Source organism: Diadema setosum, chromosome 11 (genome assembly GCF_964275005.1).
Source record: "Diadema setosum chromosome 11, eeDiaSeto1, whole genome shotgun sequence".
In the NCBI taxonomy this organism is placed as follows: Eukaryota; Metazoa; Echinodermata; class Echinoidea; order Diadematoida; family Diadematidae; genus Diadema; species Diadema setosum.
In genome coordinates this window covers 6,434,248-6,456,969 of record NC_092695.1, presented here as the reverse complement: position 1 = coordinate 6,456,969, position 22,722 = coordinate 6,434,248, and the positions used below count along the sequence as shown (strand labels likewise).

General features: G+C 37.9%; 1 protein-coding gene across 1 annotated transcript; it reads left to right on the top strand.

The window, feature by feature from the left end:
* Positions 1–356: 356 nt before the first annotated feature.
* On the top strand, positions 357–15,610 carry LOC140234741 (protein ABHD18-like). The gene is made up of 11 exons (XM_072314781.1): positions 357–454; positions 1,899–1,983; positions 3,068–3,168; positions 4,673–4,751; positions 5,471–5,583; positions 7,790–7,928; positions 9,935–10,129; positions 10,732–11,431; positions 11,833–12,026; positions 14,295–14,353; positions 15,129–15,610. Exons 1-11 carry the CDS (start codon positions 357–359, stop codon positions 15,223–15,225), a joined length of 1,860 nt encoding a protein of 619 aa, XP_072170882.1. The 3' UTR covers positions 15,226–15,610.
* Positions 15,611–22,722: the final 7,112 nt, after the last annotated feature.

Genomic DNA, 22,722 nt, shown 5'->3' with positions numbered 1-22,722 from the left:
TTAGTCGGGAAGATATTCATGCGTTTATAATAAGTCAATGAATGTCGTGCGACTGGTACAGGTTGAGACGCACAAGTCAATGCAATACTAATAGACCGATGCATATGTTTTTGTGTATGGACATGACGTGCCTGGATGGATGGATGGATGTCCTGATAGATTGAGCGGTAATCGTGTAGAAATGCACACCTACCGTTCGCTTCGCTGTTTGTCAATCAAATTTTGTGCAGCTATTGGAGCGATTGGGTATTGAGCTAATTCACATTTACTTATCAACGTGCAGTACACAGCACAATGCATCTGTAAACATTGGCCCTCTTAATCTGTGATCGTTTTGTCTATGGGTACCTGTAGAAATGTATCAAAAAGCGAGTACTTTCGATGTCATTTACCGGAGACTGCTGCTGTCAAAATTCTTCACCCGCGGATGGGGCAGTCCAGCAACTATCAAGCGGTGAGTTCAATTCAATATACCGGCAACTAGCCCCTTGATCTAGTATAACAACAACAAACCAAAACATAGCACACCTCTTTCCATTTGTGTGCAACTCATTATCTTGATAAGAAAATTATTGTTATCTTTTTAAATAAAGCAATCTAAACTTGTAGAAATCTATCACATCGGGTGGAAAAACAACATGACGTTATCCAGTTTGCTAGACAGTCTACTAACTACACGCAGCGCTGTCGCGAATCGCGACACAGTGTCTGGTCAGGCTAGACGGTCTATAGCCCGACCAGACGCTGTTACGCTATGCGAAAACAGCGTCTGACGAGCGCGGCATGCAGCCTCAAAGTGAGGAACCTCAACACAACTACAAAACTTAGGAAAATGTATACTTTTCTCCTTTAAACAGAATACTTTACTCACGTTAAATGCATGTTTCTATTACAGAAGAATAGTTCGCCACACCTGCACACTGGGTCCATGGAGACCACTTGCGATAAGTCCGTGGAACAAATAAAATGACACTTTCTGGCGCAGTTCCATGGTACGTCGACGTACCATGTACAGCAACTGTGCTGTGTTCAAGTGTATAGTTAGGCCTGGCGTGAAAGATTGTGTACCGTGTGGACATGCTGGATATGATGATCAATTTCAGTAAGTTTCATTGCGTACATTTGAATACTGATAGCATCAGATGTAGAGTAAATATTGAAGAGTATATTTGATGAGTTTGAGGTGACAAAAATGATGTTAAGTATCAAAATTCAAAGCTATCGTGATACGATTACGTCGCTCTCCTAGTGGTTGGTGGTCGCGCGCGTACAGCCCTGTCGCGACGTACCATGTACAGCGACTGGGCTGTGTATAGTTAGACAGTCTACATAGTAGTAGTACATAAGATCTGAATCGAATCTTGTTTGTGGAAAAATTGAACGAAGAAACCCAAGCTTCTCAATTATCCTAATGACCCACTAACCGTTACTGCACCATTGAGGAAGACACAATTTAAAAACACAATTTCACTGCAGTTCTCCAGGAACTTTTGCAGAAAGAACGAACATAATAATCAATAATCAGTGCATATAGCGCCCAAATAGGGTGACATAAACAATGATGCTACAAATCAATGAAGATTGTTATCAATATTTGTTCCTTTGCCTTGTATCATGTCTACAAATAGTAGTTTCTGATCTGTTACCGTTAAATACTTGACAGCACCCATTCCATTAGATTCTATTTCTAAGCAAATTTCTCTCGTGTGTGAGTTCATTTTCATGAACTGCAGCCTGCAGGATTGTTTGTATGCTAAAACCAAGAATGCCAATATTCCAAAGTCATTTTGTACATTTATTTACCCTGTGAGAACTGTTTGTTCAATGTTATTGTTAGTCTTAAAGTATGCTCTGGTAAAAGTGAAGTTGATTTCTGTCTTTATTTCCCTTCACATTAGGCAATTTGACTTTCTGCGAGTGCTAGCAGACCGTTCAACCTGCCAGCAACTAGTGGATGAGAACTATCCTGTTAATGTAGACAGTGTAAGTCTGAATGAAATTAGGGGCAACTTCAGTTCATGTTCAAATGGATTTTATGATTTTGTATTATGTAATGTTAATACTTATGATTGAAAGCCAAATAATTAATGATAATGAATTGATGATGATAATAATGAGAAGAGTACAGTCCAACAGACTCAGAGTAAGTTCTGTCAAAGATTGTTCTAAAATCAGACAACAAAAATACATAGGAAATGGGAATTTTATGTTGTGTGCTTTTGCAAATGGGGATATTAGTCTCAATCACTCAAGAATGCAAATTAGATGCAGCTGCTGTCACTGCCTCATGACACTCTATTGGTTTGCACATAAAATAAAGGTAATTATCCATTTTGTCAATATTTCAGCAGCTGTACACTTGCAGCTAGCATAATGTAATGCCAAGGAGATAATTTCTTATGCTTGATTTTATTGCTAAAGGGAATTTAGAGAAGTTTTGTGCATGAGAAAGTGTGAGACTTTATCACCACACCAACTTTGTTTGCAGAAAGAATATTGCTTTAAATACATAACATCATATGAAAATTCAAAAATCCGTTACCATAAGTTCTTATAAATTGCAAATATTTTGAATTGATTTATGGAACTTTTTTGGCCCTTCTGTAAATTTGCTATGTTCCTGTATTCATTGAGATCAGTGTGAACAAGGGGTGTAGCAATATTGCTTTTAATAGTACAGTTGAGTGAAACTGGCTCAGTTGTTAAGTATCAATCAAGCACATTATTCCCATAAAATTATGATATTCGTAATGGCTGCCAACAAAATGTTACTAAATGTGCAAAAAGTTTAGTAGTTGCTTTGTACATGTAATTTTCATCTTAAGTGTGTATGAGAAAGGGTATGGTGATTTGTGTGCACACTTAAAACTTTCTTTCCAATCAATAGTCATGATGTTATCTGCACACATGGTACTTGATTTTCATAATTCATGAGTAGAAATGTCAAAACTAAGACTATTATATTTATTTTCAGTAATTTCTGTGAATGTGTGTTCTGTAAGCTGTTAAACTGCATGAATGTTGCCATTCTCTCTCTCTCTCTTTACCTATCTTTACCTATCTATAGGATGTTGAAAAGGGCGAGGTGCGGATTTTGGAGGGCCATTTTAGGTCCCCATTCGACAAATATCTTCCAAATGTGATGCCAAATGAAGTCAAAACAGCAAGGTGAATGCTTTAATTTTCTTATTTTTTAGGTGGTTCTTTTTTTTTTTTTTACAGGGGTGGAATGAATATCATAGCCACTTTTACTCTCTTACAAATCATACTTCTTTGTTTGATTGTACTTGGTTTTGATCTGGAATCAAATCATGTTAAAAACCTTTCATTAAGAAGTGTAATGTGGTGATGTCTTCTGTAGGCCATTGTAGAATGAAAGAATTGTTGCAAAATTTTATCGCGTTGTTGCCTGTGACTTACCCATTCAATATTACAGTACTTATGAAGTTTGTCACGTACATAGATATATGAGATTTGAATTGCTACTCTTGTCCTGTGGTTGTGTCATGTGCAAATTGCAAGCATCGTAAATGAGCTCTATAACTGGAATCATGTTTGATATCATGGCATCTTTAACATCACAATCCAAGCAAAGATACCCTTTTGTACTTTGTCAAAACAGTCTCATAAAACATAGTGGGACAAGTAAACAAAGAAGTCTGATGTGGGGCTTCTGTGCTGTAACATCCTCGTTAAAGGGAATTTTGCTGCAGAAATAATCATTTTTTGGTCATGAAATTAGCACCCATGGATTTTGCTGCATATCTTTTATTGGAGAAGGATTACCATCGTAGGCGGAACTAGCTGAAGTTATCAAGTTAACTTTTTGGAAAATAAAAATATGTTGCCAATTTAAAAATGAGATACTGTATATGTATATTGAATAGACAAAAAGGAGGCTTTGGGAGATTCCACTTTGTTAAAGAAACAATTATTTATCAACACCAAAGGTTTCAAATGATTTTTTTTTTTCACTCTTCCTATTGGAAAATTTATAATGAATAATGGTGTATGGGTCATATAAAAAGATACAGCCCCAATGTGTATGAATATGGGTTCTACTGGAACTTCTCTATTGTTCAAAGTAATAAGCCATGTTCACAATCCCCATTATCCAAAATCGTGTTATAATTTAGATGAATTATATTCTGTTGGCACTTGGATATAATCCTGGTCAGAAAGAATATGATAATGAAATATTTATCCAAAATCGTGTTATAATTTAGATGAATTATATTCTGTTGGCACTTGGATATAATCCTGGTCAGAAAGAATATGATAATGAAATATTTATTCATGAATACAATGTAAGTGTACCAATGCATACCTTTCATGTCATTTGTAAACATGTTTGTCAAGTGTATGGGGTGGGGACATGATAAAACTGTAAGGCCACTTCAGTCAGGCACACTAAACTCATTTCCAGTGCTGTGTAAAATCTAAGGCAGATAGTACAATTCACCGTCATTTTGATTCCTTTTTAAATGATACACATATATCAAGTTTTTACATAGATATTCTAATTCTCTGTGGCTCATGTCTGGATCAAATTTTGAAGAGTCCAAGTTGAGAATTTTGTGATTAAGATACCAGAAGAATAAAGTTGTTCTAGACATTTTTTTTTTTTCAGCTTACATTCATTGTGTTTGTATTTCTACACCCACTATCATAGGTTTCAGCTTGTGGTGCCTACTCGTTGGCCAACCCATCGAAAACCTGTCTGTATTCACATGGCTGGCACAGGAGATCATGTGAGTAACAACATCTTGTCACTCAAGTGACCTTTCAGAAAAGGGAAGTGAACCTTGAGATTAAGGTTATTGCCATATGATATCTCCAACAGTAGTACTTAGCCGTCTCTTATTTTTGTCCTGTTTGTGGATTTTTTTTCCATGACAGCTTCAGATGGTTTACAGAATCACATCTCTTTCATGATAACTGAAGATTCAGATGCACTTTTTAATTCTTATTCGTATTTCTTCCACGTGATGTGATTAAAACAGAATGTCATCGCATGGAAGATGGCCTAGTCATCATCTCTAGCCTAAAAAATATCAATATAGTTAATGATGTTTCTTTGATTTCTGTGGTACTTGTAATTCTACCATAAGAGAATGCATCTACAATTTGCTAATATCACAGTCTTAACCAGTGCAGTTATCATGGTAGTAGCTGGTCAAGAACCAACATACTAAGTGGTTGGTAGTTGTTCCAGCAGGTTGTCTGTAGTGATGACTTGCTCTTACTTAAAAAGAAAGGCCCATCTAAGCATGGAATAGGGCCAAGAGCATGCTAAAGGACTAAATAATCAAGAGTTGAATACACCCAAGAACAAAGACATGTTTAGCAAGACATTGCTCAGATTCTATGTAAAATAGTCAGCAGTTATCTTCCACAAGTGCTTATTATTAGCTGAGATTTATTTTCGTGTTGAAAATCTTAAAGTCTATCTGCTTTATTTCCCACCCAGTTTTTCTGGAGGCGTCGTACCTTTCTTGCCAGACCACTCATCAAGGAATACGGCATTGGATCATTAATCTTGGAAAATCCCTACTATGGCTGCAGAAAGCCAAAAGAGCAACTGTACGTCATTATTGTAGTACATTGTGTAAATGTAAACACTGACTTCAGCTCCCACCCCAATAAAGGAAAGGACAACAAAACAGCAACAAAAAATAAGCAGGAAAACTGACCCCTACAATGGATAATGACATGATTTTCAATTAATTCGTTGAGGACAAGTCCAGAGTATACTCGGGCAGGTGTCTATGACCCCGTTTACAGTGCGAGGCTCGGCCGCGGCCGAGCCCAGCCCCGCTTCAGTGTAAACGCTCAAAAGGCCAAATGCGAGGCCAAAATTGGCCTCGCATTTGGCCTCGCTCTGGAGGTGGTCTCAGCCGCGGCTCGGCCGCTTCTTGGTGTAAACACAAACTGGGCCAAATGCGCGGCCAATTTCAGTCTGGCTTCCAGACCCTCTGCCCATACTATTTCGCTATTCACGATATTAACCTCCTCAACGTGGAAAACTAGTATAGTTTAAGGTGGTTTTGTCCTGCAAAGGATTTTTCCTTCGGCAAAGGCCTTTGCCTGAACGGCGACTTCGTCGCCACGGAATCCAGTTGGCAAAGGGTCTGAAAACCAGGCTATAGCAAATTGCGTTTGTTTACAAGCAGAGCGCCACTACGACAAAATATTGAAAGGTTTGAATTAAAAGCGCGGCCGAGCCCAGCAGTGTAAACGGACAAAATTGCGAGGCTCGGCCGCGCAATTGAGGCCGGGCTGTAAACGGGGTCTAAGGGAAATGATTGTTGTATCAAAATCAGTCCGTCCTCAATGGGTCAACATGCAGCTTGTTGGTCATGAGAGATTTTCAACTGAATTCCAGGTTAGAGGTCACATTAAACATTCTTTTTGTTTGAAATCTTGACTGTACAATAAAATGGCCCATTCTACGACCAAGTCACCAGTGTTGTATGATACAATGTATGTCTCTGGGTAGCATGTGGTGCAATGTAAAGGGGTATTATGTCACTTGCCTTTGTCATGTCAGATCCAGTGTGTGTCCAGAGTTTCTCACACCCTTCAGGTGAGGTTTTCATGAGAGAGCTGTTTGTCATTCAGATGTGTCTTATGATAACAATAACTATGCAGAAAAGCACTCTGAGAGTGCAGACCTCCGCCAAGCAGCTATACTTTCCACCAATGATCTTACTCTTCCACAGAGATCAGTGATTTCCACCCATACTTATGCATGCTGAAAAATCACCTGATTTCCCAATGTAGAAGTCTTTGTTACATCATAAACTCTCAACTGTGCGGCACCCCTTGCCCTAGCAGAAACTAGTGTATGCACTTTAGTGCGCATATGAAAACCTCAAAAAATGCGCAGCTTGAACTCCCAAGTTCATTGACCCTTTCTGCCGAAATATTGAAAACCCTTCATAAAATCCTCAAAAATTTCTGGATCACTACCAAACTTTAATTATCTCTTCTTTCTGTCATTCTCAACCTTTCCTAAAAGTTTCATCCAAATCCGTGCACAACTTTTTGAGTTATTTTGCACATGGACAAACAAACAAACGATAATGAAAACATAACCTCCTCCCTTGGCAGAGGTAATTACAGATCCATAGGCAAGCGCCCTCCCCCCTTCCCATGTCCCTCCCAACCACCAACTTGACAATATTTTAATATCACAAATGAAAGCAGTATTTGTTTTTGTACTCATTAAGATTTGAATGTGTTGGGCTTTTTTTTTTTCCGGGGGGGGGGGGGGGAGGGAGATGGAGGGGTGTTTTGGAGAGATTGTGGGCTCAAGCTCAAGATTACCAGACTTTTAAAGGGTGTGTACAGTTCTGGTTGAGGTGAGGATTTAGCTTTTAACGTTTCGCGTGATATTCAGAAACCATTCTATGAGATGTCAAAGAGCATGCAGTTCTAAGGGGTATCAAAAGTTTATTCGATGAAAATCGGTTTTGAAATGACTGAGATATCCAAAAACAACATTAAATAAAGAGATCCTAATAAAGTTGTGGCATGTCGCCTTTTATTATTAGCATTTTTTTGGATATCTCAGCCATTTGAAAACCAATTTTCATCAAATAAACGTTGAATCCTTCTTAAAATTATATGCTCTTTCATATTTCATAAGAGGCTTTTCACTATTTCACTTAGGAATGTTCAAAACATGCATCCCCACCTCAACCAGTACTGTACAGTCCCTTTAAGCGTAGTAATTCAAAGTTTGCACAGGTCTTATTTCATCTTTCCTATCTCGTGTTTCCCGCAGGCGCTCCAGTCTGCGTCATGTGAATGAGCTGTTTGTGATGGGAGGTGGTCTCATCCTAGAAGGGCTGGTCCTGCTACACTGGTGTGAGAGGCAGGGCTTTGGTCCCCTCGGCCTTACCGGCATCTCCATGGGAGGACATGTGAGTGACTTAACCATCTTAACCCGGCCATTACCATCGGCAAACTCTTTGTGTACAACGTGTGTGTCATAGTCATATTCAAAGGGAAGATAAACCCCAAGAACAATGTGGATTGAGTGAAAGCAGCAACATTAGTAGAACACATCAGTGAAAGTTTGAAGAAAATCGGACAATCGATGCAAAAGTTATGAATTTTTAAAGTTTTGATGTTGGAACCGCTGGATGAGGAGACTACTAGAGGTTATGACGTATGAGTGGACAACAATACCAAGAAAATATAAAGAAAATTCTGCAAAAATCCATTTTTCATGAAAATTACAAATTCCATCAACTTGATATTAATATATGTTAAGGGTAGCAATTATTCCCCCTGCTTTCTGAAAGCGGTTGGTCTATTGTTTTTTCATAATTCTAGAAAAGTGAATTTTTGTTGAATTTCCTTTATATTATTTTCTTTGTACAGTTGAACCTCTATTATCCGGCCTCCCTTTATCCGGATCTCTCTATTATCCGGACGCAATCTCGCCGTGATTTATATTAATAATTACGGGAAGAAAGGGGGATTCCCAACTCCTTGAGAACTCCTACCCAAACACACATGAATTACATATTACTTCCAATATGATTAACATACATTGCATCAAATTTCCTTCCAAATTGCTTACCTTCAGACATTTCAACATCCCGAAACATCCCCAAATGTAACAATGAAAAGGTTGCAGTATACACATTACTACATGTGGTACTACAATGGGCTACATCAGTACATGTGTATGTATATGTACATGTATAAAGCATTGAGTCTCCCGTATCCGGCCAAATCCCTTATCCAGATGAGCCCCGGTCCCGACTTGTCCGGATACGAGAGGTTCAACTGTATTGTTGTCCACTCATACGTCATATCCTCTAGTAGTCTCCTCATCCAGCGGTTCCAACACCAAAACTTTAAAAATTCATAACTTTTGCATCGATTGTCCGATTTTCCTCAAACTTTCACTGATGTGTTCTACTAATGTTGCTGTTTTCACTCAATCTACATTGTTCTTTGGGTTTACCTTCCCTTTAATTTTGTCATGAGAGGACTAATTCCTCATGATCTAATAGTGTTTGTAATGATAATGGTTATGGTGTTCACCATACTATAGTGAGCCATAATGGTACTAGTGGTCCCATTGGGACATTGAAATATTTATATCCTTGTTAATCTGTCATTTCATTGAAGATATGTATACTATTGTGTGTGTGTGTGTGTGTGTGTGTGTGTGTGTGTGTGTGTGTGTATATATATGTGTGTGTGTTTTATGAATATGTTACTTTATTTATGAATTCATTTATGAGCACCTTGTGAATTGTAGCTCCCATGGTGATAGTAATGACAATCCTTCTACTATGCATATTATAAGTAGTATTATATGTAGTCTTGGTAACGTTTTGCAACTCAGATAATGAGACAGTAATGTATCCATTAATCTATCCTTCTGTATACTTGATTTTAAATGCATCATATCTTGCTGCTGTGCTTGAGAATATCAGAGCATAGTCAATATGGTCAGTTCAAAGTTAAACGTCCATAGTTAAATGTTTGTAGCATCTCTGTAAAACTTGCAAGCCACAGTGCTATCAACTTAGCCCGACGACAGTATCTTACTTAGTGAAAGTTTCTCATTTTTTTAGGCTTGTTTACATTTGTTCAACAGTGAAAATTCATTAATTGATAAAAAGAATCAGAGGAATATTAATCATAGTATTACCAGTACAATCATGTGACCAAGACAACACTTTTAAGATGCCCATGTTAGATAAGCTTACCAACAAATAACACTTACCACTTACTCAAGATCGGTATCTGTTGAACTTTGCTCAGTTTGTCCCCAAGCTTTTGCTTTTATTTTCTGTGCTATTGACAACCTGTGTAGAATTTAAAGATGTGCACTGTGAAACAGTGAGACCATGAAATAATTAACTGTTTTGTTTTTTTTTTTCTCTCCTATACCTACCCCCATCAGATGGCCACGCTGACGGCCACCAACTGGCACAAGCCCATCCCGCTCATCCCCTGCCTGTCTTGGACCAGTGCCACGCCCGTCTTCACTGAGGGGGTGCTGAGCGGGTCCATCCCTTGGCCCCTCTTGGTCACCCAGTACCTGGGGCACACGGAGTATGAAGGGGAGATTATGAAGAAGCTGAGCAAATGCCCGAAGGTAAGAAAGCTGGGTGTGGACATTGAAGCCTACTTTGAGCATTGGTATCATTTTGTCATAGAAAACAAGTGCCCCCAACAAACACAAAGAATAGCGTACCAGTATATATTCTTCATTCTGTGTTTGCAACTATATGTATGAAAACATCGCAAGGATGCTTGCCATGTTTGTGGAGATAGGATGCACACAGAATAGAATTATATTATCCAATATTTTCATACTGTTATATACAAGAGTTTGCTCATGGGCATGAATAAAAAAATATATATATATCTATAACAGGTTACCTTGCAGGCTTGTGTTTAGGAGGAAGCTTTCTATAAAAATTATTGATCAAGTTTTCAAAATGAGCTCTCAGCTCAATCTTATCTTCAACCTTGTATTGAAAAGTGAAAATTTTGATCTATGTATTCCATTTATCAGCAGTAGTTTACTTTACAGATAGTTCTTACATCATTCTTTGTTTCTGTACAGTCTCTTGATGTGGATTTCTAAACGCATTCCTACAAAATCATGCATATTCATCAAGTCTTGTATGTGAATGCGTATTCATTGTGCTTGAAGTATAAATATGTTGTGTATTTATTTTACTCACTCGACAGACTGATGCCTTTAGGATCGGACAAGAGTTTGTGTGGAACTATCCAGAGAGTCTGAAGGACTTGAAAGAAGTCAAACTTACAAGGAAGTCCACTGCCCAAAGCACAGATGACACTAGTAAATCAGAACTACTACAGAAAATGCCTTCAACAAAAGTTCAAGAATGTTTGTCAGGATCAACGGCAGGAGCCAAAATGGCTGATGGGGATGCTCAAAGGGAATTTAGAAGTAAGGTGATGGAATGTAAAGAATCTGAAAGCTCATTGACAGTGAAAAACTTTGAAAGCCTGGTCAGTGAATCGCCATCAGAGTCGCTGAGCAGTAAGAGTGCAATAGAATTGGAGACCATGGCAAAAGATGGCTTACAGGCAACAATCGCAAAGTCAGTTTTGCAAGAGAGTATCCAGAGCAAGAGTGTGGAGGATCGGGAAGCCGATGTCTGCTCAGCAGAGATTCATACACATGACAGTAAGCCCAGCCATTCTGTCCAAACCGACCACGGCGGCCAAGATCATGATAGGAGGGAAGGCACGTCGGGCGGCGAGAGGGCGTTTGAAGTCAGATCAGCTGTAAGAGAGACCACTCTCAAGTCTTTCACAGTTAGTAAAAGTCAAGCTGTCAGTGGAACGTCGTCTGTGCGCTCACAGCAAGAGATCAAGATCACAAAGAATTACACAGACATAGCCAGAAATTCTTCAAAAGGTATTGTACACACCCTACATTGGTATTTGTGATATTTCTTTTTTATGGCTCTACTTTATTTATTTGCCTTCTTTTCCTCATATACTTCTATTGATTTGCTGTCATAGTCTTCACATGCAAACCTCGTATACAAAATAAAAATGAATATTCTCAAAGAAAGTCATTTTCTTAGAGTTCTGTTTGAGCCTATAAACTCTTGATCATGAGTTACATATATGCTTGTTATTTTGATTACAAGTCAATTCCCAGCTCTGTGTGAAGTTCTCTAGATAGCTTATTTTCATTCCTGATAAAAGATGAGTAATGCTGATATTAGGTATATACCAGTTCCTTAATTTATGTCTGATGAACCACAAACATATCCAAAGTTGACCCTTTTTTGTTTCTTGTGTTTTTCTCAGGGATTGGTGACTACAAGGACCTCAAGAAAGAGGCCCTGGAATTCATGAGGGGCGTCATGGACGTGACAACCTTTGTTGGCAATTTTTCTGTGCCAGTGGACCCAAGTCTAGTCATTGTGGTCACCGCCCTGAGGGATGGTTATATCCCCAGGAAGGGCGTCCCCAGTCTGGAAGACCTTTGGCCTGGTGTGGAGGTAAGGTTCAAATATCTGCTACTTACCACTCCATACCGGTTACCACTTACCACTCCACACCACTTACTTACCACTCCATACCACTTACCACTTACCACTACATACCACTTACCAATTGTCACTCAATTCCATTTACCACTTACCACTCACCGCTCCACACAGTTACCACTTACCACTCCATACCAATTACCACTTACCACTCCATATCACTTACCACTCCATACCACTTACCACTCCATATCACTTACCACTCCATACCACTTACCACTCCATATCACTTACCACTCCATACCACTTTCCACTCCATACCACTTACCACTCCATACCACTTCTTCAAGTGATGCATCTACAGTCCAACCTCAGTTATGTGGCAATGTCAGAACCAGCGAGCATCTGGATAAATAATTTGGCTGAACAATGGGGATATGCTCAAAGATGACACTTTCTAATTCTATAAAGAGCACATTCTGCTTGGGGTATACCACATCAATTTACCAATACTGTGATTATTTGCTTGGTATTGTCATGTTTTATCATTCAGATGATACAGAAATAAAATGAAACGTGAGTAAGCTATTCCTTTTCATATGTGTGTTTGTTTGATTGATAGTAACCAGGTAAGAGATTGAGATCTTGCATCATCAAGTTCATACTGCCGCTTTATGGTACCACTGCAGTGCTCTGCCAGTTGCCTAGCATAGCAACAATTGCCGTCATCTCTCTCAGTAATTGCGACTGAACTTCAAATTTGGTGCACAAGTTTTGCAGATTTTTCTAAGTTTCACCAACAAATCATTTACAGGAATACAAAATCCATAATTATTTGAGATTTGGCACTGGAAATGCCTGAAAACATGAAGAACATCAGAAGCCAGCCAACATCTGGATAAGAGAGAGATGCGGTTTTAGTGATGGCCAGGTAAATGAAGTTGGACTGTATTAATTTTCTCCCGTATCAGGGCAGTTACCCCCCTGGCTAAGTACTGGTTAGTGATAAGGTTAGAGTAAAAATTAGGGTTAGGGTTAGGTTTATGGTTAGAGTTTGGGCTTGGGTTAGGATTAGGGTTAGGGTCAGGTGAAGGGTTTGGGGTAATTGTCCAGGAGGTAATTGTGATGTGTGTGTGATTGTCTATTTGCTAAAACACCACACCCACATTCTAATAATTTTCTCCTTGAAAGTACTTCTGCCATCTAAACACTCACAATATCTTTCTCCTCTCTGATCCTATACATTATTTCCCCTCAATTTTTCCTGTCTCTGCTATCCAGAACAATGTCACTTTTCATTTTCGTACTGCTACTCATCTTCCATACAGCCCAGATGCGAAGAATATCAAGTGCACCTTCTCATCTGATCAAGAGAGAGATTATAAGATACTTCCATCTGAGTGTGAGGCCACTTGAGTAATGTGAGCAAGCGGCATTAAGGGCATTAGTATGTGTGAAATTATATGAAATTGTTTGATTGAAATGCAATATGTTTTTGTGTTGTTTTAAAGGACAAGTTCACCTTCATTAACATAAGGATTGAGGGAATGTAGCAATATTAGTAGAACACATCATTGAAAGTTTGAGGAAAATCGGACAATCCGTTCAAAAGTTATGAATTTTTGAAGTTTTTGTGCAGTCACCGCTGGATGGGAAGACTACTGCAGTGTATGATGTCACATGCGTACAACAATATAAGGAAAATATAAAGAGAATTTCACAAAATTCCATCTTTTGAAAAAAGTACACATTCCCTTGACTCGTTACTGACATATGTTATGGGTAATATTATTCCCATTGCCTTTCGAAAGAGGCAAGTCAAGTGCTCTTTTATTATGTGAAAAAAGTGAAAATATGTTGAATTTTCTTTACATTTTCTTTATACTGTTGTACTCATATGACATCACGAGCCTTAGTAGTCTCTTCATCCAGCGGTTCCATCACAAAAATTTTAAAAATTCATAACTTTTGCATTGATTGTCCGATTTTCCTCAAACTTTCACTGATGTGTTCTTCTAATATTGCTGCATCCTCTCAGTCCTTATGTTAATGAAGGTGAACTTGTCCTTTAACTTTGATTTTGTCTTGTGTGTTTGTGGTTTGTAATTGTTTGTTTTGTTGTCGCTGATGTTACTGGGCAGTGGCTGTACAGTGTGATGTAGCCACATCGAAGGATGTATCATTGTAGTGTATGCATCTGAAACAAATGACAGAAATCTGGTAGAATAAAGCCTTGGGGCCCCATTACTAAACACTGCCTCTTTCTCTTTCCCTGCAAAGGTTCGCTACGTTGACTGTGGGCACATTTCAGCCTTCCTCTTCAAACAGACAGAGTTCAGGTAAGGGTCATCAGCCGTTTGTAAGAGTATAAACCCCCGACACTTGCCCGAACTTGGCTTTTTTGTGCCAGTAGTATGTGCTATGTAGTGGCACTTGGTCCATTTTTTTTTTAAATGTCCAATTTACGAAGAGTGTACAAAATGTGTAAAATTTTGGACACACATTGACACATCATGTTTACGCATTCTTCACACATTGGCATTCTGTGCTTTGATACACTTGCAGTGGTCACTTTGTTTATTTCCTGTTTGGTCACATGACTTGTTTCAACTGGTTCACGTAGTTCCACACTGTCCCACATATGGCACGAGCTAAAAAGGCTACTGGTAATTTGCACATACATTGTGCATAGTTCACAAAAAGTTCACGAAATTTGTCCAAAAATCTAGTCATGCCCAAATTTTGGTAATGTTGACAATTTTGTCATGCATTTCACACGTTGACTGCATTTGCCAACATCCTTCTGCATGTTGCCATGCATGCATTGGTATGAAATTCTATGTGCCAACTTGCAGAAATTCACCATCAGTTTGCATATCCTTGGACAAAAGCTTAATATTAGCAAAAGTCTGTGTGCTATTTTGCATATTATTGCAAACAGTGAGATAGGTTTGCATCTTTTTGTAATGCCAGAATGCTATGATAAATTCTGAATAGTCCAATTACATCTGATTGTTTGTCATTTTCATTTCACAAGGTCAGAGGTCATGATCACAAAGCAAAAGTTAATTTAGTCATTCACGTCATGTTTGTCTGTTTGTTTGTTTGTTTCAGGAAAGCCATCAACGATGCCTTCAGCAAGTATCTGGCCAAGTACGATAATGACGACAACTGTGCAAAGAGCAACTCCCAGTCAGCAGCAGAAGTATGACGGTGCCTCTAGCAGTATGGTTTTTTAGCATCACTCACCGTATCTGATACAGGTGACTCCTGTTATAACACAGCCCACAGACCGGCAGTTTTCTTTCATGACAACGAAATTTCGTTAGGAAGTGAAGTATATAAAAATATATATGAATGATAAATTTGGGATCTAAGCTTTTTACTTCATTGCATTGGGAATTTCGGTATAACCATGTATATTATTACGGGAGTGCACTGTAGTGTGTGAATTGTATATCTGTTATGAATCATTGCATCTTCAGAGCGTATGTATGTGGATATGGTATGAAGGACATGAAAGGTAGGCATGTAGTGAAGAGCAATTTTGTAGGGATTTTTTATTAAACAATTACACAATCCAGTTGAAAATGTGATGTGTTTTGCAATTTATTTCGGTCAGTTTTTCCAAACATATAGTATGATATACAATTTTGAGAAATTTTTTCATTTGCAATTTTTCTTTCAGTGACTAAATTTCTTGCCATCCAATACTGAATGCTGCAGGCAAGAATTTGTCGAAAGAAAATCTTCCGTCGTTTCTCGATTGCCTCTGAAATTTTTAATTTTGATTGGAAGCTAAGATTTCACATTTGTGTTCCTTGTATGAGAGGGCATCAAACATATGCCTGTAGAGCAGTACATGTGTTTATATAGCAGACTACATTGTTGTAGCTAGAAACTGACATACCTTTTTTTTTTTTTTTTTGCTGAGAGACTTAGATCTTATTCTCTGAGCACATTGATCTGAACGTGGTGTGGCTAATTCACTTATTTATGGAATGTCATGAAGCAAATCTCCTTATTGTCCGTTGGTGTACTTCTTTCAGAAAATGTATAAATTTATATCTCATGAATAACATTTGAACAAATGTACTGTGTTATCAATTTACAGGTGATATAATACACGACGTCCAGGTCTTCTACTGAATAGCATAAATAATTTAATTTATGTTGGATGGATTGGTTGATCTGAAGCATTCGATCGAAAGGATGGAGTAGATTCACTTTTCAGCTAGTATTTAAAACTTTCTCAAAAGTTGATGGTTGTCTTTCAAGTACTTCTCCCACAATTTATAGTTTTTGTCTTCATATTTGCTTCTTTTCAGTCACTCAGCCAGATTATTCAAAGCTTTGAATGCATGAGTCACTCATGACTGGACTTTATTCATCAAATTAGAGTTTATGTCAGTTATTTTTTGATAGACTTACTTTATGGCATGTTATTTTATCTGTGTAGGCAATCATATTCCCTTCATCAGCATTGTATAACTTTGATAAAGTATAAATGATCAAGGTATTTCTGTGTGTATCATCATACCGTAGCTTTGGCACTTCATGTCAGCGTAGACCGTAAATATGTCAGTGGTCAAACTGCTGATTGTTTGTGCAAAGAGAAAAGAGTATATTTTAATTGACATTCAGGTTCATGAGATACTTTTCATGGATGTGTTTTTGATAATTGTCGAGGAACAACAAAGAATGATCCATATATTCATGCTTTAATTTGATATTCAGACCACAAACTCGATGAACTGTAGGCCCTACAATCTGTAAGCAAAGAATGAACATGTGTACAGTTTTCAGTGGAAGCAATGCAGAAAATGAAGTTGGCAATAGTGTTGTCAACATTAGAACTTCTTGTATGGATCAGATCTTCAACAGAATGTACTGGAAAACAGGAAATTTTGCTTCAGGAATTTTTGCGCATTTCGCATGACCAAAAATGAGTTCGAAAATAAGAGCACAAGAATACTTTTGCTTGCTTTGCTTTCAGTAATTAATGTCCTGATTCTGCATGATTAAAAAAAAATTATTAGTGGAAAAATGAGCAAAGAAAATGGGATTCCATCGGGATTAGAACCCGAGACCTCTGGATGCTAGCCCGGTGCTCTACCGACTGAGCCATTGAAAGCCCTAGTTCAGAGTTCGTCCCAGAAACCCTAAATTATCAATGCTCGGATGGTCACAAGATATAGCTGTGTGTTTGTGTGTGACACACACGCACACACTTGAACCTGGCATAAACCCTAAGGATTATTCATCTTGGGGATATGTGAAATTCATCTTGCCCAGCTGAGCACGAAGAATTTCATGCAAAAATATCCACTTTTACAGTAGTTCATTTTGTGTTTTGGGATCATTTGATATCCAGAATTATGTAGTGACATGCTATGTGTGGTATTATTTTTATCTTTTGGATCCCAAATGTACACAGATTCATATATACTTTGGACTCTGATAAGCCTGATATACCAAGAGCAGCTTTAGTAGATGTGTGATATTATTTGTGAAAATATGTTAAAAAAAATCAGATATTCTCAGGATTATTGTGATAATTCAGGCATTTGTGATAATATCACTCTAGAAGATTGTAGACTAGATGGAAGATGGAGAAGAATCCCATCTTATTCTTGTAAAATTGGTGATTCAAATCAATTAAGTTCTGATCTGAAATTCAATGTACAGGAAATTTATATCAATTTTTGTTACCTCATATTGATTATGCAGTATATGGACATGCACTGGACACCATTAAATCATTGTGATATCTAAGTGAAAACAGAGTTCTCATATGCCTTGTGGAACTGTCAATTTTTGCTCTGAAATGTACACATGTGCACAAGAAAAGTGTGAAATATTGCTGTAATAACATAATTTCAGTTGGGTATCAGTGAAAATGTGAAATATTAGCCAGAAGGGTTTGCCAGAAACAGTACAGTCCCGGAGCGAGCATACCTGATTGTGGTTGTGAATATTTATAATCGATTACCGATGGTCAACAAATCTGGCCACAGCAGTATTCACTAGATAGAATTGCATGCAGCTTCTTGGTAAATACAATTGCCAGGGCACAATCGATCATGTAATGTTGATCATGTAATGTTCTATGTACCTTCTGCTGAATGGAAAGGCTCTTCAGGAATAAAACTTGTATGCATGTGATCAAAATTATTTTTTTCTCTTTAAAGGGATGGTACATTATTGGTGGAGATGAGAATTGGGCTTTTAACTTTTTGCGAGATACCAAGAAAACACTTATGATATAGTACAGAACATACCATTTTAAGGGGAATTCAAAGTTTATTTGATGAAAATCGGGTTTGGAATGACTGAAACGTCCAAAAACAAAGTAAAACAAAACGATCATAATAAAGTGTGGGTCCCACACTTTATTAGAATCACTCTTTTTGGATATCTCGGCCATTTCAAAACCCACTTTCATCAAATAAATGTTGAATTCCTCATAGAATTACATGCTCTTTCATATTTCATAAGAGGTTTCTCATTATCTCACCAAAAAATGTTAGAAACCTGAAATTAGGTCTCAACCAGAACTGTACGATCCCTTTAACTCAAAATACAACTCATTATCTTGGCAAATCACATCAGCCAGACAAGTTTCTTGGACGAGCCCTTTTGATGTATTGCAAGCAAATTCCAAATGGTGGAAGATGAATTTTTTAGCCCTTCTGAGAACTGGCTTTAATCTTTTATTAATTTACCCCCTGATGTGGTATACAATACCATTAGCATGGTGTTTGGGCTTGTTCATTCATGTTGTGAATGTGTTGATTAAGGTGAAAGGAGCCCAAGGGGCAAGGTCAGAGGTCATAGGTCAGTTGATTGACCCTGAAGAGACAAGTTGTAGCTGATAGACCATTAAACTGCTTGGCAATGATGCTAAGATGAAAGATGACTGTATGGCTTCAAATTTATAAAATTCTTCCATCGAGATGTTTTAAATGCAGCTGATTGCCATACATCAACGTGAATAAGCACTGAATTGATCGATGTTTTAGTAGTAGCCATGATAAAAGAAATTATGGGCATACGTACTCGAGCAGGATTCGAACTTCGACCTGGATTCGAACTTCGACCTGATCTCCAAACAGGTGTCATCTCCACTAGACCACCGAGCTTTTGCCAGACAGCAAGTGTTGGTTCTAATCCTTACAGCATGCAGTGGGTGTTGTATGGCTTGAATTCACTTGTGTTCAGATACAGATTTGCCGGTCTTTCCTTTTGTTTGTTTGTTTGTTTGTTTGTTTTTGTTGTATAAACTCAGAAAAAATGTATCAAAGGCGCATGAGGGTGAAGACAAACTTTTGGCCCAGGGGAGATGGTGGTATAGCAATTTTGTTTGTGTTTTTTGCATTCTTAATACATGTACCATGCCTTTGATGTTGCTGTGTACTGCTCACACATCTTGTTTTCTTTACTCCAGATGCGTTCTGAAAACTTGAAAATAGTTGCAGTACCCGACAGCACACTTATCCAAGAGAACCTGCACATGGTTCATCAATGACTTTACTCTAGTAGCCTTGACTGACAATAATGGCAAATAATTTGGCAACCTGAAGCCCTAAAAGCTGATTGGCCAATTGTGTGATAGTTGTTATACAGTAGCGCTGTCATAATCTTAAAGGCAACTTTTACATAACCCTGAAAGATATACTTACCAAGAAAAATTTCTTGTATGACTTACCAAAAAAGAAACTTGAAAATAATGTATGCATTGTGTGCTTATGCAAGAGTAAAAGCTGAATGTGAATACAAAATTCAAAATAAATGCAGAACATGAATATCGTATTCCGTATACTTGCTTGTCTCAATGTCTCTTTGCAGTGCTATGGTTCACCATAGATTGAATGAAAATTAAATACACAAAATACACATAGTGCTAAACGTAGGATCAGATACAAATTGTACAATGTATATATGCTGTGTTCAGTTTATTTTGGCACACAAATTTTCGAGCTATTCGCTTTCTCTCAAGTTAACACTTGAGAAAGAGAAACTGTTGGTTAACACAGCATGAACTTGGTTTCAGTTTTATTTTTGATGATTTTTTTTTTCTTTCTCCTTGGGTGGGGGAGGGGAAAGGGGAAGGGCAGATGGTGGGTTGGGCTGTTACTGTTCAGAACATGGAGTGCTAGATGTGGAACAAGAATTGTGTTACATTCAGAGAACTTCAGCTCGTAAATTGAAATGTGCTGAAAATGTCTGTGTAACAATCATTGCAAATATTTTGTACTACACACAAACATATGCAAAGCAGAAGCAAAAACTCATCCCCAGCATCAGTTTTGCACCAGACAATACAAAATGTGCAGGTCAAATATCTCGTTTTCAAGTGATGCTTTGCATACTCGCACTCACAAAGACATGCCTTCACATCAAGGACCATTACTTCCTTTGTACAAATGTGAACCAACCATATCAAATACAAATAATGGTATGCAAAACCCCTTGGCTTGTATCAAAAATATTTAGTCAATGTCCATTGAGACCAAGTGTAAATTCTTAGCCTAAAAAAGGAGAATAGACAAGACTTGAGGCATTAACAAATGCACACCGCGCACACACACACAAATATACACACACACACACACTTTTTTTTTTTTTAAATATTCTTTGAGTTTCATTCAGTATCAAATCCATATTAACAATAAAATCAATATGTCCACCAACAAAAAAAAAGCAGCTGTATTGTTCTTTCTTGTGCTGCTAAATCATTTTTCAAACATACAGTACAATATATTTGGGTCTTTTTACCAAATCATACCCTGTTTTTTAAGAGAAATGACATGAAATTCTGCATAATTCTCAGAAAAAGCTATTTTGATCAGCCTAATCAAGCCAATCCAAATGTGCCTTATCACTCACACACCCAATAAGAAATTTGTGTTTTCTCTTTTTTTTTTCCACACACACACACACACACACAGACCTTGAGAGGCTCAACAAAACTGATGCAACTATATAAGGGAATGAATATGTATTCCAATATGCGAATTTATTCGGAGTTTTAGTCAAGTATCATAACTCCATTGCTTTACGCCTACGCATTTCACAACCTTCATGTTTATAAAATCCAAAAAGAAATCGAGATGTAAACTGACTAATAAACAGAAAATTAGCACAAGTTAAAGGCTACTTTGCCTTGATTCACCTGAAAAAAAAAATATTTGATACATGCCAATATTTTGGATGTATTGATGCTAATAAATGCAAACTCTTGAATTCAATTTGATTTAACAGGAACAAAGTTCCCAGAAAAAAAAAAGAAGATACATATTTCATATTTGGAAGTCTACTTTCAATTTGACATGATTACAGTGGAAACTCGATATAACGAGATGGTCAGGACCGAGTCGATTTCCTCCTTATAGCCGATATCTCGTTATATCAGTAGGCATAAAAGAAAGCATAACATAAAGACATTAATTTGCACATGTGGGACTACCCATCATCTTTCAATCAATATTGATAACTTGGTAATGTGTGTGAGGTAATTACTCACCTTTATGGGTAAGAAGATGTTTTTTCACCTATGAAATCCGATATCAAGAATGTTTTTCTTATCAATTGTAGATGTTTGAATTCGTAAATCTATATGTAGCTTGCGATTGTGTGAAGATCGTCTGTGGATTGATATGTGGTTATGGTATGGGTGTGTGTTGTGTGTGGAAAGCTTGAATTGAGGAATGGTCTGCACAATGCTGTGTGTTACACATTCTGTATGTACATTATGACTGCGTGTGTGTGGAGATGGGGAATTCCCTACGTAGAAAGCCAATCACAGCATCAGATTGCCTCACACTTGCTAAACGTCATGACGATGTCATGTATACGGCCGTCCCACCACATTTTCTGCATGTATCAGTGTGCGCACACACACATGTATACAGAATGTTTTTCTTATTAATTGTAGATGTTTGAATTCGTAAATCTATATGTAGCTTGCGATTGTGTGAAGATCGTCTGTGGATTGATATGTGGTTATGGTATGGGTGTGTGTTGTGTGTGGAAAGCTTGAATTGAGGAATGGTCTGCACAATGCTGTGTGTTACACATTCTGTATGTACATTATGACTGCGTGTGTGTGGAGATGGGGAATTCCCTACGTAGAAAGCCAATCACAGCATCAGATTGCCTCACACTTGCTAAACGTCATGACGATGTCATGTATACGGCCGTCCCACCACATTTTCTGCATGTATCGGTGTGCGCACACACACATGTATACAGTGTGCGCACACAGTGCGCACACAGTGCACACACACATGTATATCAGTGTGCGCACACACACATGTATACACGTACAACACCTGTAGAGTGAACTGAAGAAAATATGTGTGTACAAGACAGTTTTTGGCGCATCGAGCTTTACAATCTCGGAACATGTGATAGCACAGGCGAAGTAAAGCTCTACCCGAAGACATTTTGCTTTACCTCGCTATAACAGGTTTGATTGGCTATGTTTTTCTTTGTTTGGAAATCACAAAATTTATCTCGTTATAGCAGTTATTTCGTTATAGCCGATCTCGCTATAAGAGTAGCATTTTACATAGACTTATGTGGAAGCAAATTTGGGACCGGGAAAATTTCCTCGTAATAACCGATATCTCGTTATAGCAGTGTTCGTTATACCGAGTTTCCCCTGTATTTGTTATTAGGAAGAAAAAGGGGAAATCTAGTGTAA